The 25,854-nt window shown below is 46.1% G+C and overlaps 1 protein-coding gene across 3 annotated transcripts in view; it reads left to right on the top strand.

The window, feature by feature from the left end:
* CSK (C-terminal Src kinase) overlaps nucleotides 1–25,854 on the top strand; it is a 2,395,116-nt gene that overhangs the window by 2,027,889 nt on the left and 341,373 nt on the right. For all 3 annotated transcript variants that reach the window (XM_044077191.1, XM_044077192.1, XM_044077193.1), the window contains one exon: nucleotides 17,597–17,662. In XM_044077191.1, coding sequence (XP_043933126.1) covers nucleotides 17,597–17,662 — 66 coding nt within the window. The remainder of the gene's footprint in view (nucleotides 1–17,596; nucleotides 17,663–25,854) is intronic.

Below are 25,854 nucleotides of genomic sequence, written 5' to 3'. Positions count from 1 at the left end.
AATATTGGATTGCAACAGCAGTTCGAATGGTCTCATGTAGGATTAGGGATTGTTAGACTGAGAATTGGTCACTCGTCAGGCATTGCCTACACAGTATGATGACAAAAGTGTACACGTTATCTTTTCAGCTGTATGTTAATAGATAATTGTGGAACAAGGCACAGATGCTTACGGTTGTAAAGTAGACACACAGAAAAATGTTAAAGAACATTATCATGAAATTAATTGACTCGTCAAGATGTAGCATGTATAGTACAGAGTGGCTTGACTAGTAGACAAAACTTAGCAGAAAATAAAATATTAAAGAAGTAAATGACTGTTCATAGGTTGTTACTAGGCTATCGACCCTAGGGCTTATACAAGCCTAGCCATAACAATTCCCTGGCTATTTCTTCCCACACTATTTACTTCCCTGGACCCCTATCTAGCAGGGTGACTGACCTGATCCCCGGGGTGAATTTCCTTTCTCCCATCCAATCGTCAAGGTTCCTTTTGAAGAGGGCCAAAGAGGCGTTCTGCTTGATATGTATGGGCAGTCTATTCCAGAGTCTGGGGAGTTTCTGGGTCAACAACCTATCCCTGCAGCATGTTTTGTTCATTGTGATGACAAGGTGTAGATCACTGGAGTGTGTGGCTCTGAGGGATTGGGATTTCTTTAAGTGTAGCATGTCCAACAGCTCTGGGTTTGACATGGCCTTGTATGTTAAGCAGAGATCGCCTCTGAGTAGATGATATGCGACAGAGTATAGCTGAAGTTTTTTAAGGCGCTCAGCATAGGCCATCTGCTTTAGGCCTGTGATTCTTTTATTGAGGTATTTCTGCGGCCTTTCCAGTTGTTGCACATGTCTTGAGAAATACATCCCAAGCGGGGCATTGTATTCTATAATGGGTCTAATGAGGGATGAATACAGTGGGACAATGACCTCCTTTTTCCTGGATGAAAAGCCCTTCATGATGAGGTGTGCCACATAGAAGGATTTCCTGACTGTTGTGGCGATGTGGTTATCGAAGGTGAGACCACTGTCCACCTGTGTCCCTAAGTCTCTTATCACACTTTCAGTGTTTAGTGCACTGCCACCTGTGTGGTAATTCACGGGTACATTTTTTTTCCCAAATGGGATAACTATACATTTCTTGGCACTGAGCTTGAGCCCATGGCTCTGGCACCAAGCATCTGTTTCTGTAAGGCTTTTTTGTAGAGTATCCACATCATTTGGGGATTCAATAATGGCTCCCAGTTTGCAGTCATCTGCGAACTTTATTAGCCAGAGTCCCTTAGTGTCGGGCCTGTACTTCAGAGAAGTAGATGCCAAACAAGAGCGGTCCCAGGGCTGAACCCTGAGGTACTCCACTTGTCTGACGCTGGATTTGGAGTTGGCTACTTTTACAGTGTGGGTTCTGTCAGCAAGCCAGTTGGCAACCCATCGAGTGACATAGAGATTAATGCCCAGCTTAGTAAATCTATCTATGATTCCAGAGTGGGGGATGGTGTTGAAGGCATCCACGGCTTTGAAGGCTGATTCAAAGAAGTCATTCAGGTTCAGGAGACAAGATTGGCCCTTCACGAACCCAAACTGGGTGGGGTCCAGTGTTTGAAGGTTGCCAGTGTCTTAGTTTATAAGTTCCATGATAATACGTTCCATGGCCTTGCAGATCAGGCTTGTCAGACTGATTGGGCAGTAGTTCCCGGGATCCAAGGTGGATCCCCCCTTGTGGAGTGGGATAACTGTAGCTGTGCGCCACTCAGTAGGCACGAAGCCTGAGGTGAAGCTATGATTAAACATGACACTTAGGTGAGGTGCCAGTTCATTTTGTAGTTCATGTAATACACAGCCCGGGATGTCATCTGGTCTCATGGATGCTGTATTTTTAGCTTTGGAGAGTGCATTTTTTACCTGTGTGGCCGTTATTACCGGAATTTGGCAATCTTCCCATATTGAGATGGGCCGTTTAGGGGGTGAGAGGGGGGTGAAGATGGCATTGAATTGATCTGCCAGGATACTGGCAATATCCTTGGGATCAGTATATTTAATGCCATTCTATTTAGATTCTTAGGTTCATAGGTAGGTACTAGGCTATTGGCCCAATGGCCTACTTAAGGCTAGCCAGCAAGGTTCCATAGCTTACGCAGCTCAAGAAAGTTATTTTCCTGTGCCACTGTCCAGCAGAGGCACAGAAGTGATCCCCGGGGTGTATTTCCTATTTCCCATCCACTCCTCAAAATTTTTCTTGAAGAGTGCTAATGAAGAACTTTGCTTGACATAGATGGGTAGCTTGTTCCAGAGTATGGGAAGTCTCTGGGACAGGAATCTATCCCTTCAGTGTGTCCTGTTTTTGTTGTGGCAAGGTTTAGGTCCCTAGAGCATGTAGCTGGGAGGGATTGGGATTTCTTTTGGTGTAGCATGTCCAACAGCTCTGGGTTTGACATAGCTTTATATGTTAGGCAGAGATCACCTCAGAGTAGGCGATATGCTACAGAGTACAGCTGGAGTTTTTTTGAGGCTGTCAGTGTAGGGCATTTGTTTGAGGCCTTTAATTTTCTTTGTGAGGTACTTCTGTGGCCTTTCCAGCTGCTGCAGATGTCTTGTGAGGTACATTCCAAAAGGGACGTTGTATTCTATAATGGGTCTAATGAGTGATGAGTAGAGGGGAACAATGACCTCTTTTCTCCTGGATGAGAACTCTTTTATGATGAGGTGTGCCATGTAGAAGGACTTCCTGACTACTGTGGCGATGTGACTATCAAAGGAGAAACTACTGTCCACCTGGGTCCTAAGGTCTCTTATCATGCATTCGGTGTTAAGTAGATTGCTGCCAATGTGGTAGTTCATGGGTACAGAATTTTTACCAAAGGAGATGACACAGCACTTTTTGGCATTGAGCTTCAGGCCATGGCTCCGACACCAGGCATCTGTCTCAGTGAGGCCCTTCTGTAGGATGTCCACATCATTTGGGGACTTGACTATGGCTCCTAGTTTGCAGTCATCTGCGAACTTCGTTAGCCAGAGGCCTTCTGTGTTGGCCTATACTTCAGAGAAGTAGATAACAAACAGGAGAGGTCCCAGGATGGAACCCTGTGGTACTCCGCTTGTCACTGCTTTGAGGTCAAACATAGTTATAAAATACCTTGTGGTTGTCTTTGGAATCTTTGGCAATTTTATTTTCATAACTAGCTTTGGAGGATGTTATGAGGGATCTCAGCTTCTTACTGAGGCTGGTAAGGGAGTTTTTTGCATCCTGGGATTCTGTTTAATGTTTGAACTTTGAATCACATGTGCTTCTACAGATGTAGAAACAGTCAGATCATAAAATCAGGGCACTTGGCTAGTATTCAGAAATCAGCACATTGTATTGGAAAATAAAAGGAGCACAATATTGTCTCTACCAATGTTTGTACCTTGCAGTAACCCACATGCTTTTTGTTACAGAGCTACCCACAAGTCAGAAGCCCATTACACTTGGCTAGGATTCAGAAATCAAAAAACAATAAAACATGAAAAAGGAAGAAAGAAAACTGTTTCTCCTATTGCTTGAAACTTGCATCATTCTGATTCTTTCTGCAGTGTAAGGGACAGTTATGACATAAAATCATTGCACTTAGTTAACATTCAGAAATCAGCACAAAATAAAATATGAAATGAAAGGAGCAGAAAATTTTGTGTTTTAGCCCTGCATTTCTCCTATGCTTTCCTGCAAGGTAAAATGTCATAAAATTCCTGTACGGCTACTTTTCTCTGGGGATAAAAAGCATATGCAAAACTAAAGAATGACTCGGTGAGAACTGTTATGAGTACAAAGATTAGTTGTGTAAAATCTTAACCATAACCATAGATGTCCTTCTCTTCATGTTGCAGTATTCATAGGTTCATACTAGGCTATCTGCCCGAGGGCATTTACAAGCCTAGCCCATCGTTTTGTGGCTTACGCTACCCCTTTAGTATGGGGAACTATACCCATTATTTTGCTGTGCCTCTGTCGAGCAGTGATACTGAGGTAATCCCTGGGGTATATCTGCGATCTCCCATCCATTGGTCAAGATTTCTCTTGAACAAGGCCAGCGAGGTGCTCTGCCTCACATGTACCGGGATTTTGTTCCACAACATAGGGAGTCTTTGGGTGATGAATCTATCCCTCCAGCACGCCCTATTAATAGCCGTGTCAAGGTTTAAGTCTCCCGCCCTTGTGGCTCTGATGGATCTAGATTTTTTGAGGTGAAGCATATTCATCAAATCTGGGTTTGACATGGCCTTGTATGTTAGGCAAAGGTCACCTCTGAGCAGCGTGGCGACTGAATAGAGCTGGAGTTCTTTCAGTCGGGCAGCATAGGACAGATTTTGAGACCCTTTATCCTTTTGGTGAGGAACTTTTGTGGCCTCTCCAGCTGCTGCAAGTGTCGGGTCAGATACATTCGAATGGGGCATTGTACTCAATCATTGGTCTGATGAGTGATGAGTAAAGGGAGACTATGACCTCCCTTGATCTAGATGAGAATCCCTTCATGATAAGGTGGGCAATGTAGAAGGTCTTCCTAACTACTTTAGCTACATGGGTGTCGAATGACAGACTACTATCAACCTGGGTCCCCAGGTCCCTGATAACTTCTGTGCTCAGTGGATTGCCACCTATTTGGTAGCTAGGGGTAACCTTGTTTTTCCCAAGGGTATGACTATGCATTTTTGGCATTTAACTTTAGGCCGTGGCTCTGGCACCAGTTATCCGCTTCTGTGAGACCCTTCTGAAGGATATCTGTGTCAGATGTGTTTTCTACTATGGCCCAGTTTGCAGTCATCTGCAAACTTTGTCAGCCATAACCCTCCTGTGTTTGCTTGTACTGGAAAAGTAGATGCCAAACAAGAGTGGGCCCAGGACTGAGCCCTGTGGGACACCACTTGTGACAGGCTTTGAGTCTGACATGGCGCCAGCAGCTCTGACCCTGTGGGTTCTGTCACTCAGCCAGTTTGCAACCCATCTTGTGATGTATGGGTTGACATTTAAGCTGATGAGTTTTTCAATGATACCCGAATGGGGTATTGTATCGAAGGCCTTAGCCAGATCGAGGTAGGCTGTATGGACTGCCTTTCCTCATCAATGGCTTTGGTGACTGTTTCAAAAAGTCAACCAAGTTTAAAAGGCATGATCTGCCTTTGACAAAGCCAAACTGGGTTGGATCCAAAGTCTGCAAATTCCTATGTCTTTATTTATGAGGTCCATTATGATCCTCTCCATGGCTTTGCAGATAAGGCTTGTCAAGCTAATGGGCCGGTAATTTCCAGGGTCGGTGGAGGCACCGCCTTTGTGAAGTGGTACCACAGTTGCAGTGCGCCACTCCTGGAGTGCGTATCCAGAGGTAAGACTTTGATTAAACAGCTGTCCTAGCTGTGGGTTTAATTCCTCATTGAGTTCATGGAGCACACAGCCGGGGACACCATCAGGTCCCATGGATGCTGTGTTTTTGCTTTGGAGAGAGCAGTTCTCACTTGGGCTGGAGATGTTTGGGGGCTGCAATCGTTTGGTATAGATATCTCTCCTTTGGGGGAGGGGAGAAGTTTGCACTGAACCTGTCAGCCAGTATGTTGGCAATGTCTGTAGGATCAGTAATCTTCACATCATTTTGAACTAGCTCTGAGCATATCTGGGAGTTTCCTCCCAGGTTTCTAACATAGCTAAAGAAGGCCTTATGATTGTCTTTTGAGTCTTTAGCTATTTTTCTCTCGAAATTTGCTTTGGATGATTTTATGAGAGCTCTTAGTTTTTACTTATAGTGATCAAGGGTGTCTTACCTTTTAAGGATTTTGCTCTATCTTGTAGTAGCTTCCTCCTTTGTTGTAGAGTTTGTTTATGGCTGGGGTCCACCAGACTGGACGCTTGCCTTTGGTACAAAGAGTCTTTGTTTTGCTTGGGATTGCCTTATCCATGCAGTCCTGCAGGTGCTGGTAGAAGGCATTTGTAAGTGATTCAGCGGCTTGAGTACTGTTTTCCGCCGGCTCGGGGCCTTAAAGGAGACCACACTAGTCTTTAGAAGTGTGAAGTCGGCTTTTGAGAAGTTCTTTACTGTGGTCTTTTTATTTCAGGTGGGGTGGGATGAGGACCTCCAGCGAGATTAGTTTGTGGTCTGATCTCACCAGTGAGGGGTACACCTCCGGTGTTGAACATTGTGCTCCCATGTTCGTGATGATGAGATCAAGTATGTTATCTCCTCTTGTGGGGATGGTGACTAGTTGTTCCATGGCATTTGAGTTTATGAATTCCAGGAACTTTTGGGCTAGGGTGTTTGGGCTTGAGTAGTGTTCCCAGTCTATATTAGGGTAATTGAAGTCACCTAGTATGATGGTGTTTGGTGATACATTTATCCCCTCTAGTGTTTTCAGGAAGGCCATGTGAGGTTCCTGAGTTTGTGAGGGTGGCCTGTAACATGCTACAATTTGCAGAGCAGTCTTGCCTATGGTTAATACTGTGGGATCCTCCGCCTCAGGTGACCCGAACATCCGGCTCCTATGCAAAAGCTTAAGCCTGGTTGCTGTAAGATGTGTGGGACGTCACACACAGGGCCGTAAACTGTGGGCCATAAATGTGATGTCTGCATGCACAGCCCTCAGAACTGACTGCCCATTCAGACAACAGTTTAAGGAGAACAGTGATGCCATCCAGAGAAGGAAAATGTCATGAAGAGGGACAGGAGGGAGGGTAGAAATACTGCAGCATGGAAGAGAGGGACATCTATGGTTATGGTAAGATTTTACACAACTAATCTATGTCCTTCTATTCTCATGTTGCAGTATTCTCACTTGTGGGAGAGTACCACAGCTCAGGCAGAAGAAAGGGTGGAGAAAGAGGTAGCAGTCTCCAGGAAACCTTGGAGGTTGATCCTTGCAAATCCTGCCTTGACTCTGGAGATGTTGTCCAACTTGTAATGCTTGGTGAAGGTATGTGCAGAAGACCCTGTAGGATAGTAGCCATATCCAGGCCCTTGAGGAAAGCCCCGAAAGAGGCCACTGCTTTGGTAGAATGGACTTTCACAGGGTGGGATAAGTCTTTGCCATGGAAAGAGTAACAGAAGGTAATAGTCTTGTGTATCCAGGAGGATATAGTCTGTTTGGATACAGCTTTCCCCAGGGACCTGGGGTAGAAGGATTCAAAGAGCTGACTAGACCTTCTAATGTTCTTAGTCTTGTCCAGATAGAATCTTAGTTGTCTGTGGACATCAAGGGAGTGAAACACTTCTCATTGTCATTTTGTGAAGAAAGGAAAAAGGTGGGTAAGTGAATAAACTGGTTGAGGGAGAGTTCACTGGCATTTTGGGCATGAAGGAGGGTTGGTACGCAGAGATACCCTGTCTTTGTGGAGAGGCCATGAGTGCTTGCAATTCAGAGACTCTCCTAGCTGAAGTAAGGGCTACTAACAAGACAGTCTTCCAGGTATACATTTGTAAAGAAGCAGAGACTACAGGTTTAAAGGGGCAGTGGTAAGTTTTTCCAGAACATAGTTCAAATTCTAAGGAGGGGGGATTGGTTTTCTAGGTGGTCTGACATGGAGGACCCCCTTTAGGAAAAGTTTTACTTCCACCCTGGAAAGTAGTGGTGGGTCCATAAGTAAGCAGGCTGAAATGGCAGATAAGTGTACTTTAACTGAAGAGTATGAAAGTTCTGATTTAAGAAGCTCACGCACACAGGCTGGGGCTAGAGGGACATTGAGTTTAAAGGGATCTAGTTGCCTTTAAAGGCACCAACTAGAAAACCTTTTCCATTTAGAAGCATAAGATCTCCTGGTAGTAGGTTTCCTGGCCTCCTGCAGAACAGAGAGCACATTCTCCGAATAAAGGTGTCTGAAAGGGATAAGGAATTTATCACCCACAGGGTTAGGCTGAAGGTTTTCAGGTGTGGGTGAATGAGGGATCCCTTCTGCTGTGTGAGTAGATCCACCTTGTGAGCCAGCTTGTGGTGATTGCCCTTGGCAAGAGATAGAAGAAGGGGGAACCAATGCTGCCTTGGCCAATAGGGAGTCACCAACAAGATTTTTGGCTTGTCCTTCTGGATTTTTAGCAGGACCTTCTGAATACAGGGGAAGGTAGGAAGGCATAAAGGAACAGCCCCTTCCAAGAAATCAAAAAGGCATCCACTTTCCAAGCTAGTGAGGGGGGATTCTGGAGCAGAAAAGCTGAAGTTGTCTGTTCTGAGGGGAGGCAAACAGATCTATCTGTGGGGTGCCCCATTGATGGACAATATCCAAGAACACATCTCTGTGTAACTTCCACTTGTGATGTTGGGAGAAGGATCTGCTGAGGGCATCTGCCTGATGGTTGTCTTGAGATGGAATGTAGACCGCCTGTAGAGACATTGTACTGGGTAGCCAGCTACCATGCCTGTGTTGCAAGGCTGCAGAGTAAGTAGTATCTGGTCCCCCGCTTGTTGATGTACCACATCACAGTTATGTTGTCTATGAAGATTTTTAGGGAGCCTGTCTGTATTAGTGGAAGCAAGGTCTTTAGGGCTAGAAGGAGAGCAGTCATTTTCCTCACATTGATATGCTTTTTCTTGACGGAGGGCTCCCGTTGAGCCTGAACCTTGAGTCCATTTATAGTGGCCCCCCCCCCACCCTAGATCCAAGGCATCTGTTTGCATAAATTGCACTGGTTTGGTGGGTTGGAGAGGAAGGATTTGGATTCTCATTTATTTGTTGAATCCACCACTTCAACTCTGTCTTTAGGCATGGTAGGAAGGGCACCTGGAATTCCAAGGAGATTTGTATTGGGACCAGATGCTTCCTCATGTGTAGCCTGGCCAGGGGCAACATAGGAAGAGTAGCTGCCATGAGGCCTAGAAGCCAGAGGAATTGCCTGGCCGAGATGTGGTTGACAAGAAGTAACTCCTGAAAGAAACTGCTGAGGGAGGAGACTTTGTCTTGTGGAAGAAAAGCCTTCATCAGGTCTGTCCGTATTCTGCAACCCAAAAATGTTTGGTCTTGTGCTGGAGTGAGAGGATTTTGACAGATTGAGGGTAAACCCCAAACTCTGGAGAAGGGACATAGTGAATTCTAAATGAGCCTTGAGAGTACTTGCCTCTTCTGCTAGAATGAGGAGATCATCCAGGTAGGGGTAGATTTGGATGCCTTTTGTTCTGCAGTAGGCTACTGCTGGGGCGAGACAGTTTGTGAAGAGCCTTGGTGCAGTAGATAAACCAAAGGGCAAGGCAGTAAACTGAAAGTGTGAATATGACACAGCAAAGTGTAAAAGTCTCCTGTAGTGTGGGTGGATGGAGATATGGAGGTATGCCTCTTTCCACATCCAGAGTGGCCATAAATTCACTGGGTGGCAGTAGTGGAAATAGGGTTTGGAAGGATAGCATGTGGAAGGATGGAACCTACAGGAAGGGATTTAACAGGGACAGGTCCAGGATGGGCATCCAAAGACCATCCTTTTTTGGAACCAGAAAAAGCCTGGAGTAGAACCCCCATCGTTCTTGGTCTGTGGGAACCCTTTCTATGGTTCCTTCTGAAAGCAGATCTAGGATGATCTGGGGTATTAGGTGGAGCTGTTTTTTGAGAGGAATGGGAATGGCTTGTGGTGGGGGGTTTTCCTGCCAGGTCATAAAGTACCCTTTCTCCACAGTGGGTAAGACTCAGCAATCTGAAGTGATTTTTTGCCAGATGGGTAGACAGTGAGACAGGTGGGTTGAGAGGGGAAGGTGGCTTAGGCAGTCACACATTGTTGGGCCTATCTGGAAAGGGCTGCCTGGGGGTGGACTGTGCAGAGGCAGTCCTGGGGATGTTGTTTTTCTAGACGCTTTTCTGTGTTTTGAGGACTAGGAAGAAGGGGTTGGGGCCCTCTGGACAAATGAGGGCTTAACAGGGAAGGTTTTGTAAAACTTAGGAACTGGTGAGACTAGCAAATGTTTGAGGTTCTGGAGTTCCTTGCTTTTTTTCTGTAGGTTTTTAAATAGTTCTGCAGACTCTTTGTCAAACAGGAATTTGTTGTCTAAGTGTGCATCCAAGATTTTGTTTTTAAAATCATCAGGGAGTGGCTGTAATCTGTGCCAGGAGTATCTGCGCAGTAAGGAAGCTGAGGCAGCAGATCTGGCTGAAGCTTCAACAGCATCATAGCTGCATTTTATAGAATGTCTGGAAACTTGTGCTGCTAAGGAGAACTTAGAGACCACCTGGGGTTTAGTAGGTGAATCAGGCAAAGATGAAAGCAAGAAAGTCACCTGGGAGACCAAGTCTAAGGCATATTTAACCATGCAAGTCTGATAATTCTTGGCTCTAAAGGCCAGGATGGAAGAAGTATAAATCTGACCTTACTGTCCTTGTCGGATGGCAGAAGACATGAGGAGGGGATTTGCCTGGATTGTCTGTCTAGAGCCACTGAAATGACAGCTGGTTCCACCATGGGTGGTTTAATGAGGTACTTGTGGCCATCAGGGACTTTGTAAAACCTAGCCGGTCTTTTAAAAGCTGGAGGCTGTGATAGCAGAGGAAGAGAGGGACTCAATCTGTAGTTCAAAATATCTGTTCTGCACCTCGGTCATCTGAGTGGCATCCCTCTTGAAGTACTCCCTCATTTTGGAGATAGTTTCCCCAAAGGTAGTATCTTCAGGAGGGGAGTCTCCTTCCAAGGAGTCCTCATCTGGATAACAGTACTCCAGGACAGAAGCTATTTGGAAGATGTATGTAAGAGATTCATCAGAGCAGGAGGAGAAGGAATCTTCCTCCTGGATTTGAGCAGGTTGAATGTTGGTAACTGAGGCTAGCCTAGGGCTGAGGGTAGGTAACTGAGGCTGGCCTAGGGCTGAGGGTAGGCAAGGCTGAAGCAAGTGAAGCTGTGGGCCTGAGGGGCATAAAGGCCTGAGCCATGGACTGGAACAAAGCTTGCCAGTGTGGCTGTTCTTCAGTAGTTGAGGGTAGATGCTTAGTCTTGTGTTTTCTTTTTAGAGGAGGAGTTTTAGCGACTGCTTGTGAGGTAGAAGGCATAGTATCGGGCGTCAGGCCTGTGGGAGTAGTGCCTAGTTCTGTCATCATAGATGGCCATCTGGAGAAACCCGGTTCCCCCTTGACATCAGCCAGAGCCGATGTCACAGTAACCTCTGTGGACGTGCCTGCTGCGGATTCACAGGCGGCTTCCATTAAGGTACCCTCCAAAGTCTCCAGTTTATCCGGATGTCCCTCAGCTGCTAGACCTGTAGCTGGTGAGATGTCTGACGGAGGGGCAGTAGTAGTAGTAGTAGGCCTTGAAACCTTGGCCTTGTTTTTAGACAGCTCCACCTCAGTGGCCAATTTGGGTTCCATACCTAGGACTAAACGGTTGAATCATTGGTTTTCCACAAATAGTGTCAGGGCTGCCAGACAACTTCATAGGTTTTTGGGACGAGCAATTAACAAATGCTATAGGTCATATGGTCATGGGATTAGCCTAAGCAGAACATGGGAATCCTTGTGCAGAATCTGGTGGCCGCACTTGCATTTCCTTTTTCTAGACGACATAGGCTAGATAAAGAGCAACAGCAAACCAAGCCTAAGTAAAATAAGAAAATTTCCCCAACGGATACTTATCTGAAGATGTCTTCTGTAGCGCGGAGTGAAGCCTGCAAGCTGACGTTCGACTGTGGCAGAGAAGATCTGAGGGCTGTGTGTGCAGACATCACATTTCTGGCCCGCAGTTTATGGCCCTGCGTGTGACGTCCAACGCACCTTGCAGTAACCAGGCTTAAGCTTTTGCATAGGAGCTGGATGTTCGGGTCACCTGAGGCAGAGGATCCCACAAGTAGAATACTGCAACACCTTTAAACTTCCTGTAGACACCACCCCCAACCCCACAGCAAAAGCTGTGACATGCTTAGAAAGCAAGACTGCAAATCTAAACAAAAGCTAGAATGAAAACAAAAAATCCCTGGAAGTGTCTCTTTAATGTATGTTATTTCAGTTTGTAGAGCACAATCCATGATGTTCTTCATTCCACATTGCTGCAGTCCTAACACTTGGGTAGTCCGCTGTCCCAGTCGGCCCGAATACCAAAGTATATGGCTGACGTCGGTCAAGGCGCATTAGTCTGACGTCAGGACGTCAGGGTACAAATGCGCATGACCGACGTCATATCCTCAGTCTTTTTTGCCGCATGGTCCGATGCAGAAGCAGTTTTGCGAGTGCAGGTTGGCGTTCTGAAATTTTCTGAAGTTGGAGTTTCAGACCGAATCAAAGTTGGCTAAGTACCCCGTTGGGGAATATTTTGGTTTTTCTTGCCTCAGTATTTAACCGGATGTCAGAAAAAGTGAATAACTGTATTTCTTGTGGGAAACAGATACCTCATAGGGATTACCATACCTTGTGTATACCTTGTTTAGGGCCTGAGCACGACGTTGTTGGATGTCGCTCTTGTGCCAGATTTAACAAACGCACTATAAAGAGAAGGTTAGACTGTGCCAGGTTAGTTTTGGGAAGCGTTGTAACTATAAAATGCCGTCGGATGCTCCGGCGCCGCTTCGTCAAAAGCGCAAGGACAAAGCTGCAAAGCCTAGGATGGAAGACCCGCCAGCCCCGGACGACGGTTCTTTAGAAGGCTCAGTGGAGCCAGAGGTTCTGCCAGGAGTTTCTTTGGAGTCTCAGGGAGAGACTTTACTGTTACAGGATGTGTCCTCTCAGGAGGTAGGCCAGGCTGAGGGGGCTTCTCAGGTGGCTGTTCTTCCCTCTCTTCCTAAGGTGATTAGAGCCTCCCTTCTGTTTCCAAGGCTTCTTTGAGAGGCAGGCCAGGTTTAACTTCAGTGGGGGTTTCTCCTAGCTCTTCAGGATCTTTGCCTAAGAAACATATGCTTAAAATGGCAGAAGATTTGATTACTATGATTAGAGGTTCTATGCCCCCTCCTGATAAGAGGCCTAGGGTGGAACCTGAGTTTGAGACTTTTGAGCAGTGTTCGGAGGCTTCTGAGTCTTCGGCTGAAGACGTGCAGGAGTATCCTCCTTATTCTGATTCTGATGTGGATGATTCTACTCCTTCAGCTTCTCCTCCTGAGAATTTTTCTTTTTCAGAGACTCTTCATTCCATGAGGGAGCATTTTAAATGGGAAGGTCAAGATTTCTCTGATTCCAGGAAGAGGCTTCGGGAATTTTGTTTTACCCCAGCATAGGCCTTTAGCTATACCTCCTGTTCTGAATGTGGTGGAAGATGTTTTTGCAGAGGCTTCCCTGAACCCTGATTCTTTGCCTCCTGCCCCAGTTAAACCTGATAGGTACTATAGGGTGCCTGAAGCTCATAAGTATCTTTTAAGAGTCCTAGGGCAGACCCGAAACTGTTTCTCAGGGGCCTAAAGGTGTTAAGGCTTCTGTTGTTAAAAATCCTGTTCCTCCTGATAAAGAGGCAAGGGCTTTGGATAGATGGGGAAAGAAAGTGTATACTTCTTCCACTTTAGCCATGAGGGCGTTGAATTGCCAGTTTCACATGTTAAAATATCAAAATTATCTCCTTTCACAATTGAAGTCTAAGGTGGATGCTCTGGCAGAAGGTATTGAGTGTAAAGAGTTGCAGGATTTAGTTCATGTGTCTGAACAGGTGGGTAAGCATTCCTTGCAATGTGGTTTTGATGCTGTGCAGGCCTCCTCGAGGGTGGCTGCCACTGGTTCTGTTCTTCGTGAGGCACACCTGGTTGAGGGATCAGAATTTAGCTGAGCATGTTAAGACAAGGATTTTGGATGCTCCATTACAGTCTGATGTGTTGTTTGGTTCGCCTGTGGAAGCAGTTTTAAAGAAAATGGAAGACAAGGCTAAGTCTATGCAGACTGTTAAAGATTTTTTGCAGGTGCAGCCTCCAAGTTTAGTAGAAATTGGCCTACTAAGGGATGGACATATCCTGCTTATGATTCCCAGTCTAGGGGTAGGTCTAGACGTGGTAGGGGCAGAGCTCAAGGTTCTTTTAGGCCTAGAACAGGAGTTCACCTGCTCAGTCTTCTGGTGAGGGCAGGGGTCAGTCCTTTCAGAACAGTCCCAATGACCTGCCTTTTCAGCTGCCAGTACATTCTCGTCTGGCAGCACCTTTGGGAGGAAGGCTGGCTCTTTTCAAAGAAAATTGGGATTTAATTACCCAAGACAGATGGGTATTGGATATCATTCACCACGGTTACAGGTTTTATTTCCATACCTTGCCTCCTTTCAAAGGCATGCCAGACATTCCTCCTCTACAAAGAAAAGAGGCGCACAAGCAAATTTCTCTGTTACTCCAAATAGGGGCCATTCAGCGGTTCCTGTGCCAGAAAGGGGCCTAGGATTTTATTCTCGCCTGTTCCTAGTACCAAAGAAGGGGAACACGTGGAGACCAATTTTGGATTTATCTATCCTCAACACTTATCTGGACATTCCCAAGTTCAAAATGTTGACGTTACAACAGCTTTTACCTCTGCTGGGCAAAGATCACTGGATGGTAACTTTAGATCTCAAGGAGGCTTACCTTCATGTGCCTATCAGGCTAAGTTGCAGGAAGTATCTGCGTTTGAGCTGGGAATTCCCATTATCAGTTCTCTGCATTGCCCTTTGGCTTATCTACTGCCCAGAGTATTCACAAAGGTTCTGGCTCCAGTGATAGCTTACTTCAGGCTAAAAGGAATACAAATCTATCCTTACTTGGACGACTGCCTGATTCTGGCTCAAGAAAAGGAAGACCTTTTACAGCATTTGGAATATGTGATAGCATTGCTAAGATGCCTAGGGTATTCTGTGAACGAAATAAAGTCCAGTCTAGTACCCTCTCAAGACATGTGCTTTCTGGGTGTGAGACTGAATACAGCAGCCCAGATGGCCTTTTTAACCCCGGACAAACAAAAGAATCTTTCCATTTACTTCCATCATCTATCTCTTCGGTCCGGGCTGACTGCAAGGACAGTCCTTCAAGCCTTAGGGTTCATGGCATCTTGTATTCTGGTGCTTCCCAATGCCAAACTGCATTTGAGGAAGCTGCAATTGTATCTCAAAAATGTATGGACACAGCACTGCCAGGATTTGGACACTGTCATTCAAATAATACCTTGCATTCAAAAGGAATTTCTGTGGTGGGCTCAGGAATGTCACCTAAACAAGGGACTCTCTGTGACCCGGCCAGAGGCGAGTCAGATTCTAACGACAGATGCCTCAGACATTGCTTGGGGAGCTCATCTAAATGGAAAGTGGATACAAGACAAGTGGCCTGCCAGACTACAGCATCTACATATCAACATGAAGGAGATGTTAGCAGTCCAGTTTGCATTAATGGCTTTCAAGGAGTTACTTCTTCCAGGGCAGGTGTTGATTCTAACAGACAACACAACTGTCATGTGGTACATCAACAAACAAGGGGAACACATTCTTACCCGTTATGCAGGCAAGCAATGATTTTATGGGAGACTGCGCTCAGCTTGCAACTAACTCTTCAGGCAAGGTTTCTTCCGGGAGCACAGAACTCCTTAGCAGATGTGTTAAGCAGACAAATCATGGATCCCCACGAGTGGAAACTGGATCTTCATGTATTTCGGAAATTGACAGTGTCATGGGGAACTCCAGACATAGATCTGTTCGCTTCTCCACTAAACTACCAGCTGCCAAAGTTTTGCACAAAGAGGTTTCATCACACAGCTTGGAAAGTGGATGCTCTTTCTTTCAGTTGGAAAAATCTTCATGTGTATGCCTTTCCACCTCTGCCTCTTCTCCCAAAGGTGCTCCTAAAGGTCAGACAAGACAAGCCAAGGATGATTTTAATAGCTCCAGATTGGCCTCGGCAACACTGGTACCCATTACTGAGGAGTCTGGTAAGGAAGCCTCCATGGCCTTTACCTTTGATTCCGCACCTTCTGTCTCAGAGGGACGGTCATCTGCTCAATGTCAAGCTTCACTCTCTTCATCTAACAGCCTGGCATATTCTGTTTTGAAACACAGCAGGTCTCAACTTCCTCAACAAGTTTCAAATGTGATTATGGAAGCCAGAAGACCTAGTACAAGGAAAGTGTACGCAGAAAAATGGAAGAGATTTTTATTTTGGAGTGCAGCAAAGAATTTGGAGATTTCTGAGCCTAATTTGAGTGTGGCTCTTCAATATCTTACTGAGTTATTGGACAAAGGTTTGTCTTTCTCTTCCATTAAGATTCATGCTGCAGCAATTTCAGCTCACTATGATTGTGACCCACCATTGTTTTCGCATCCTTTGTTCAAGCAATTTCTAAGAGGGCAAAGAATATAAGACCCCCACGTAGAGCTCCTACTCCTGCTTGGGATCTCAATTTTGTGTTGGAGAAACTTACTCTACAACCTTTTGAGCCTCGGCTACTGCTGAATTGAAATACTTGTCATGGAAGACTGCTTTTTGTTGGCCATTACTTCTGCAAGAAGGGTTTCTGAATTGCAGGCCCTTATGGCAGTAGAGCCTTTTTGATTTTCCATAAGGATAGGGTATCATTACGCACTAATCCTTCCTTTATGCCTAAGGTGGTTTCTAGTGTGGCTTTAAACCAAACTATTCATTTGCCTACTTTCTATGCAGATCCCCAAAATAAGGGGAAAAGATTTTGCACACTTTAGATGTACACAGGCAGTTGCGTTATTATTTAAGCAGGACTAAGGATTTTAGGCAGTCTCAGCAGTTGTTTATTTCTTTTGCTTTGAGTTCTCAGGGCAAGCCTGTGTCAAAACAAACTATTTCTAAGTGGATTGGGTTTTGCATTGCATTTTGTTATTCCCATCATGGCAAGGAGATTCCAGCTGGGATTAGGCCTCATTCCACTAGGGCTACTGCCACTTCAACAGCATTTCTAAGGGGGGTGGCGACTAAGGACATTTTGGAGGCAGCTACTTGGAGTTCAGTGCATACTTTCTCTAAGCATTACCACCTTCCTCTCTACTCTAAATCTAGGGCTGGTTTTGCCACAGCTATTTTGCAAGGCATGTTGACAGCTCCTGCTTCTTTATGATTTGCCAGCCTCCCTTACCTCTGCTTTGGGATTCTACCCAAGTGTTAGGACTGCAGCAATGTGGAATGAAGAACATAGTACAGTTTTGTACCTACCATAAATGTAGATGTTCGAGGATCCACATTGCTGCAGTCCAATTACCCTCCCTCCTTCCCTCTGTGTTTAGGGGTGGTTGTGTGGGTGAGGTTATACTCTGGTGATTTTGTATATATTGTACATATTTTTGGTGCAGGAGTGTTTGGAGTTTGTGGTTTTGGCCTTATCTTTTTAGGGTCTTCTGACATCTGGGGCAAGAAAAGACTGAGGATATGACGTCGGTCATGCGCATTTGTACCCTGACGTCCTGACGTCAGACTAATGCGCCTTGACCGACGTCAGCCATATACTTTGGTATTCGGGCCGACTGGGACAGCGGACTACCCAAGTGTTAGGACTGCAGCAATGTGGATCCTCGAACATCTACATTTATGGTAGGTACAAAACTGTACTTTTCAAATGCAGTACTTAATCTATTTTCTTCTTAGTGATTTATTGTAGCTTTTAATGCAGGTTAATGCCTCCTTTATTCTGCATTTATCTGGGTGTAATGTAGTGGGTGATCTTTAGTGCCATGTAGCTCTGATGGAATAAATATCTTGTATTTTACAAAGTAAGATAGTGTTAACTTGTGTCATTTATGTAACCACAGGTGGCTGGTCCCTAAATATGAAAGATCTCAAAATACTGCAGATCATAGGAAAAGGAGAGTTTGGAGGTAAGTGCTAGAAGTTATTTCTTTTCCAACTTTGTTAGCTTTACTCTGTTGTTTTCTTGTCAGATAGGTTCATATTAAATTGTAAGTGGAAACGAGCATCAGAAATTAACTAGGGAAGTGCAGCATAGCATTCCTGAAAAAAGAAGGTTTGATATGAAACAGTTTCAGCACAGAATGGTCCTGACACTTCAGTGCTGCTTGAGGGTGCCTTTCAGATAATGAAGTCTTGGTGTGTCATTGCCACCACATACAAGGTCCACAATAAGTCTGTGAATTTGTAAGGTGTATAGATACTTTTTATTGGAATACATTTTTAAATTTAATTTTAATAAATTTTATTTTTACAGATTACAAAGGTGGCACTTTCTGGTGTGAGTTACATGAGGAGAAAATAGATTTTTATATAGTGCTGTCTGTATCTGCAGTACATTTTAAAGTACTTTGCACAACAGAGTACTTAATGTGATGTGACTTGACTGAATGTGTAATAGTAGCCGCTCTGTGCCTTTGCACCCATACATATCCTACACAACATCCCTTAACTGAAATTATTGATCTGTAGATTAGTAGTTAACTCATTCACTCATATCCACTTTGTACAGTTCAGAGTCAGTGGGAACCAGGGCCTCTCCTGGTACTTGGAAACTGATCTTCATTAGAGCACCAGTCTTTTAAAGGACACACACACACACACACACACACACACACACACACACACACACTTACTTAAAAATTCTGAAATTACCGGTGGAGTCATTTATTTGAATCTGAAGTCACAGATGCTTTCTTTGGTGGAATTGAAGAGGTTCTGTATTTGAAATTTGTTGCTGCTAGTAGTGTGTGTGTCTGTGTGTGTGTGTTGGGGAGTGGGCTAGAGTCTTTTGGATCTTTAGATTTTAAAAACAGTGTAATCTGAAGTAGTTACTTCATTTGATCTGCAACCTGTGGGTGTCCGGCAGCTTTCCAAGCTCCTAGATCCGAGCTCCTAGCTCCTCCCCCTACCCATAATCCCTTACTACTGACCACATTACCTCAGATCGTTTTTTGCCACGGCTGAAGAAGCTTCCCTGTGAAGAGCTCCTGGCTGGGTGAGATCTTGCTGGTTTTTCAAAACACTTTTTGACAATTTTGTAGTTGTGTGTGTGCTAGCTGCCCCTTTTCTTCTACTTGTGCTAGTTTTGATTTCTTTTTTATTAGTTTAATCACCAGTTTACCTTCACCACCCCCTCCCCCTCCTAGTGTTTGGGTGTGTGTGTGTGAATGATGTCTGAAGGGCCTAAGGCCGTTTTTTCTAAATGTATTTAGTGTGGCCACAAGCTTTCCCCAGCTGATGACCACACTCAGTGCGTTTTGTGCCTGGGGGCAGCTCATTTGTCAGAGGCCTGCCAGATCTGCGCGGCCTTCAACCCCCAGGCACTTCAGGATAGGAAGAATAAGCTGATCCTGGCGGGAAAACTCCCCCAGGAGTCGGCTTCTTCTTCCTCTCCCGTTCGGGCTCCAGCTGCTTCGGCAGCTTCAGCACCGTCTGTCCCCTTAGCTCTACCCGGGACTCAACCTCCCTCTTCGGGTTTGAGCTCTGGGGAAACTAGTGTCTCTTCACTGCCAGAGAAGAGGTACAAGGATAAAGAAGGACATAGGTCCCACAAAAGGCGGGCTGAGCTTCATCCTTCGCTCCCTCGAGGGTCTCCTGATCCCCTTCCTCTCGGCGCCGTTCGCCATGTTTCTCGCCGGAGGAGAATGATGGGTCTCCCTCGAGATCTTCGAGGCGGCCCTCCCGGCCCGCTTCGACTACGTCATCCAGGTCTACCCGTAGCATCTCCGAAGCGGACATGGATCGGATGATGCGTCGGTTTTTGCAGACCCAAATGCAGATGGGGATGCTCTTGCCTCCCCCCCCCCTTTGGGGGGGGGGAGTGCGGCCCCCATATTTGCCCCGATCACTCCTTCTCTGACTCGTTTTCGGGTCTCAGAGTCATCGGATCCAGGCCCATTCGGACCCGGGGAATTGTCGGCGCCGATAGCGGTGGTTTCTTCAACGCCGACTATACCTTCGAGCTTGTCGGATCCGAGTTCTCGGGGCCGAGGGCTGAGCGTCGAATCCGAGGGAGTTGCTGTGTCTTCGGCGCTGTTGGCGTCGGAGCACACCTCTGCCTCGGCGCCGGCTGTATCGGCTCCGACCGCAATCCCTTCCTCGGAGTCGAGAAGATTACTCTGAGGCTGGCGAGAGTGGCTCTCCTTCGGCTTTTGAGGTAGTGGAGAGGGTGCTGTCGAGGTCCTCCAGATCCCCGACCTGGGCTTCGGATCCACCCGCACCCCCACTGTATGAGGGTCTGTCTTCCATCATCCGTCCATCGGGACAGCCTGCCTAAGCCCTCCAGCTAGTTCCCGTGGGGGAACAACAATCTGTGGACGAGCCCTCTTCGGACAGCCCCACCGAGGAGGTCCCTCGGAAACATCGGTGCAAAAGGAGGCACCTGGACTCCCCCGAGTCCGTTACCACAGACACAGACTTGGATGATACGGAGGGTTCCCCAAGATCACCCCCTGAAGAAGTCTCCTTTGGAGACATCATGGAAATGTTGCGTATCAGAGGGGGGTGGTCTGCCCAAAAGCCCTCCCTTGACGAGTCCTTGTTCCTGGAGGCCTTTGAGGCAGGCCCATCTACCTCCTGGGTGTCCCCTCCAGCCGACCCCCTGGTGGACTTCATTACCACCTGGGCGTGGAAGGAGCCCGACACCGTGGAGCCAATCCGTAGGCACCCCGATAAAGTCCTCAGTCCCCCCACAGATAGACCGTCCAGGGCTAAAGGAACCCCTGTTGATGCCATGTTGGTAGTGGCGGCCATCAAGAATGAACTCGCGCAGGAGAGTTCTTCTGTTCACCCACCGGATAAGGAATCTCGGGCGCTTGACCGGATTGGGAAGCTGATGTTTGCTTCATCAACCTTTTCCATAAGGGCATTGAACTACATGGCACATATCATTAGGGTACAGCGAGACTTGATTAAGGAATACGCTGCAGCCCCCCCGGAGTCCATGTCAGTCCCGGACAAGAAGGTCTTTGAGACTCGAATGGCCACCCTAAAATCCATCTCCAATACATCTATGCGGCTTCTCTCCCACGCAATGGAGGGAGCCGCTAGAGCTAGCAGAGCTGGGGTCGTCTTGCGACGTCTCTCCTGGCTCCGTCTTTGTGACTTCGTGGATCCCTTCAAGGCGTCCTTCGCGAACGCCTCTTTTGATGGTTCTGCCTTGTTTGGCAAAACTGTTCGCGACACGCTGGTCCAAAGCGAAAAGGACGGGAAGACGCTGTCTGCCGTCGGAGTCCGCTTCTCTAGTCCCCAAAGATCCTTTTCCAGGAATCAGAGGGGACAAAAGAAGCTGTGGTTCCGTAAGTCTCAGCAATCCCATCCTGCTGCAGACCACTCGTCCTCTAGAGGCAGAGAAGGACAAGGTGGACGCCGGCCCAGAGGCAGAGGGGGGCTGCGTAACTTTGGGTCTAGAGAACCTTTCTCGGACAGACCCGCGCAACAGCCCTGAGGCCTTGCCCGACTGTCCCTCTCTGGAGGCAGTTGGGGGGCGGTTGTCGGAGCACCTGTCAAACTGGGAGTCCCTTACAACAGATCGATGGGTGCTCCGGATCATATCCAGAGGTTACTCAATTCCATTCATAAACCTTCCCCCCAAACCCAGATGTCTCCCCGATGTCACACCCGATCAGAGGGAGGCAGCGGCCTTGGAGATTTCAAAGCTGCTAAGAAAAAGAGCCATCCAGCCCGTCCCCACAGATCAGTCCAGATTGGGTTATTACTCCAGGTTCTTTTTGGTGCCAAAGAAAACGGGGGACCTCAGACCCATCTTAGACCTTTCCACTCTAAACCTGTTCATACCCAAGGAGAAGTTCCGGATGGTCACTCTACAATCAATTCTCCCCCTTCTGCGGGAGAACGACTGGATGTGCTCGTTAGACCTCAAGGATGCGTATTACCACATCTTGATGGACAGACGATCCAGGAGGTTTCTCCGCTTCCGGCTCAGAGCCAGTCATTTTCAATTCAGGGTTCTTCCATTCGGCCTCACCTTAGCCCCCAGAGTGTTCACCTCAAGCCCTAGAATTCATAGGGGCCAGGTTAGATACACGAACCTCCCGAGTTATTCTAACATCAATCAGGCTGAACAGCTTGTCGTATCAGGTGTTAGCCCTTCTTCGGAACCCCTGCTCCTCCGGCGGAATTAGTCCTGAGGGCACTGGGGTCTATGTCAGCATTGATCGCTCTCTCTCTTCATGCCCGTCTGCGAATGCGCATATTACAATGGACCCTTCAAGTCCAATGGTCCCTGTCGATTCACCCGTTAAACACGCCAATCCCCCTGAGCAGGGTGTGCAGGGACTCCCTTCTGTGGTGGTTACATGCACAGGAACACAGAGAAGGGAGGCCCTTTGTGATTCCCCCGGTCGAAGCCACGCTGACCACGGACGCTTCTCGCCTCGGGTGGGGGGGGCATTGTTCAGGCAGATCCGTTCAAGGCACATGGACTTCCCTAGAGACCGCATTGCATATCAATGTCCTAGAGATGAGGGCGGTGCTTCTGGTGTTGCAAGCTCTCCACGACCCCTGGGGACTATTGCAATCCAGACGGACAACATGTCAGTGGTCTGGTATATAAACAAACAAGGAGGGACCAGATCTTATCCCCTGTGTCGAGAAGCCATGAGAGTGTGGGAATGGGCGATTTCCACCAACCGCTTTCTTTTTTTTTTTCAAAACAAGTTTATTGTTTTAACATATAAGAGAAATATCATAACAATTTTATACAAATAATTAAAAATAGGTATTATTATAATATTCAACAAAACAACTAAAGTATTTACAAAGACATCCACTACAATCAGATCAATTAATTAAACTAAAATACTGTGCTATTGAAATTAGAATTTTTTTAACAAATTTTGTAAATTATCCCATACAATAAAATGTGATGTTTTTCTAGTTGTTCTCATTCTAATTGTGCTTATTTCCATATGACACATTATATTCATAACATTTTTAAATTCATTGAACGAAGGAGGTGTATCTGAAATCCAATTTCTAGTTATTATTTTCCTAGCCACTGCTAGGATACCACCAACCGCTTTCTGATAGCAACGCATATTCCGGGACGATCCAACATATTAGCGGACAAGCTAAGCCGGGTGCTCCTCACTCCATACGAGTGGTCTCTGAATCCGTCTGTTGCGAAGCGGATCTTCCACAAATGGGGTCAGCCTCGCTGCGATCTTTTCGCTTCTCCTTTAAACACAAAATGCAGCGAGTACTTTGCGATACTTCCCCCCAGAGGGGAGACTCCCAGAGACGCTCTAGTCCATGCTTGGCCCCCCAGACTCCTTTATGCTTATCCCCCCCCTCCCACTCATGATGAAATTCATCCAGAAAGCCTGTCTGTTGGGGAGCAGAGTTATCCTCATAGCCCCATTCTGGCCTCGACAGATATGGTTCCCCTTTCTGCGGTCTTACAGTATGGCTCCGCCATGGATTCTGGATCCCAGTCCAGACCTGATCTCGCATCCAGAGGGATGCCCTACCCCAAACCTGGTCAATCTCAAACTTGCTGCTTGGTTGATCCAGTTCCATTAATGGCTAGGACTCCCGGTATCTCATCTCCCATTAAGGCCATTCTGGTGGCGGCTCATAAACCATCTACCAGAAAATTTTACAACAGTAAATGGAAATGTTTCTCCATCTGGGCCAAGGACAAGGACTTGGACCCATTTACTGTCCCTGTTCCGACTATTCTGGACTTCCTTTTCCTGCTTTTTAGGCAGGGAGCAAGTGCCTTCACGGTTAAGGTGCAGCTGGCAGCCATCTCCCATTTTCATGTGGGCGATGGCATAGGCTCCTTAGCATCTACAAAGTTGTGCAAAACCTTCTTAAGAGGCATTTTTCTTCTGAAACCACCTGTTAAGACTGTGGCTCCCCCGTGGGACCTCACTCTGGTCTTGCAAGCCTTGACGAGACCACCTTTCTAACCTGCGACTTCCGTTCCGTTGAAGTTCTTATCTTGGAAAACGGCTTTCTTGGTGGCTATTACTTCAGCCAAGAGGGTTTCAGAATTGCAAGCTCTGTGTATCAAACCTCCATACCTTATCTTTCACAAAGATAGAGTGTCCCTCAGGACTAATCCGTCTTTCTTGCCTAAGGTGGCTACAGAATCAAATATCAATCAGTCAATAAATCTTCCTGTATTTTTCCCAAATTTTCACAATAAAGGTGAATACACGTTGCACAAATTGGATGTGCACAGACAGCTGCGTTTTTACTTGCACAGGACTAGAGAGTTTCGCAAGTCGGACCAGTTGTTTGTCTCTTATGCAAAGTCAGCCATGGGCAAGGCAATTACCAAAGTGACTGTAGCAAATTGGATCTGTCAATGCATTATGCTAGCATACACTTCGTCAGGCAAGCCAGCTCCGGTTGGCATCGGTTGGCATCCGTGCTCATTCCACAAGATCTGTAGCTACCTCAACAGCTTTTTGGTCTAGGGTTCCAGTAGATGATATATGTTCAGCAGCTACCTGGTCCTCATCTCATATGTTCATTTCTCATTACAAACTGGATATGATTTCCAGGAGTAAGGCTTCTTTTGGCTCCGCGGTGCTTCGGAATATTCTTCCGTAAGGACCACCCAGGTTCTTGTAGGTCAGCTGGGGGACTCTGTCCCACAGGTTGTAGATCAAATGAAGTAACTACTTCAGATAAAGAAGTTATGTACTCACCATAACGTTTCATCTGAGTAGATACTTCATTTGTCTGCAACCGACCCCCCCTGCCATCCCCCGACCCTGTCGGGAATATTTCTGATCATTCGAAGTTGGTTTCTGTCTTCAGTTAGTGAGGCAAAAAAAACGATCTGAGGTAATGTGGTCAGTAGTAAGGGATTATGGGTAGGGGGAGGAGCTAGGAGCTCGGATCTAGGAGCTTGGAAAGCTGCCGGATCGGATCCGAGGTCGGATCTGACACCCACAGGTTGCAGACAAATTAAGTATCTACTCAGATGGAACGTTATGGTGAGTACATAACTTCTTTTTTAGCACTATGACGGTATTTATTATTATGTTCGAAATTGAAATCGTGTTGTTTATTTTGGTCTCCTAGATATTTCTTATTCTTTTCTATCCTCCTTCTTTCTTATTTTTTTATTCTTTTTGTTTCTCATTTACATTTTAGGATGTTAGTGGATTTCATAAAGCCATCACTCACTGAAATAAGCAACAGAGTATAACTTGAAGCTATATGTGTATATATATATATATATATATATATAATATAACAGTGAACATTTGCCTTTAGTTGTATACAGATGTTTGTAAAAGCACTGCCATTCTAAATACAATTTCTTTTCAGTTTGAGCATATTCGGCACTTCACACGTCATTTTCACTGGGGGCATTCACAGGGTGATATTGCAGATACTGCAATGTGTATTCTTCTCATGAAGATTACTGCGGCAATTCTTTATTTTTTCACACAGCAAGACCAATTTAATTTATTGGACTATGCGCATGGAGTGTTTTTTTTTTTGATGTTCCTGATTTATACGTGGAATTAAGTGCTGTTTATGATGACTGGTGAGAAATTTGTCTAGGCACCTCTACTTTCGGCAGGCTGATCTTTTAATGTACACCTGAATTAACAGGAGAGCAAGAAGGGGTCTTGTTTTAATGCCTGATCTAAATGTTTGTTCATTATTAGAGTAGCCAAACATACAAACCGAGAAGCATATGGGATTGTGTTTGGAGACGTGTTATCAGGAAAGAAGTGTGATTAATGGAGTGCCTCAGGTCCGTGCCACAGTACTTGTCTCTTTTGTTTGTTTCAGACATATCTGTGGGAGCACAGAAAAGCTTCAGTTTCTTAATAGACGATACAAAGATAAGAAGATTACTGTTGGAATGGTGACTTAGTGGTCAGAAAAAGTTTGTTGCAGGTGAATGTAAGTGTGCAGCTGCTTTAGTAAGAGATATCAGCTGGAGGGACTAGGAATAATGGTCACAGAGCAGGAAACGAATCTAACCATATTTATATCACACCTGACTTGGGCTGCCAGAAAGAGTGAGAAGGCTGTGGCATCAGTAAACTGAATACTTGGAAGTTCCTCATGGGGGATAGAAACCAGAAGCAAAGACCTAATTCTC

Source organism: Protopterus annectens, chromosome 7.part0 (genome assembly GCF_019279795.1).
Source record: "Protopterus annectens isolate FY-2018-M chromosome 7.part0, PAN1.0, whole genome shotgun sequence".
Classification (NCBI taxonomy): domain Eukaryota; kingdom Metazoa; phylum Chordata; order Ceratodontiformes; family Protopteridae; genus Protopterus; species Protopterus annectens.
The sequence above is the reverse complement of the archived record's forward strand: the minus strand, read 5'-3'. Positions and strand labels throughout refer to the sequence as shown.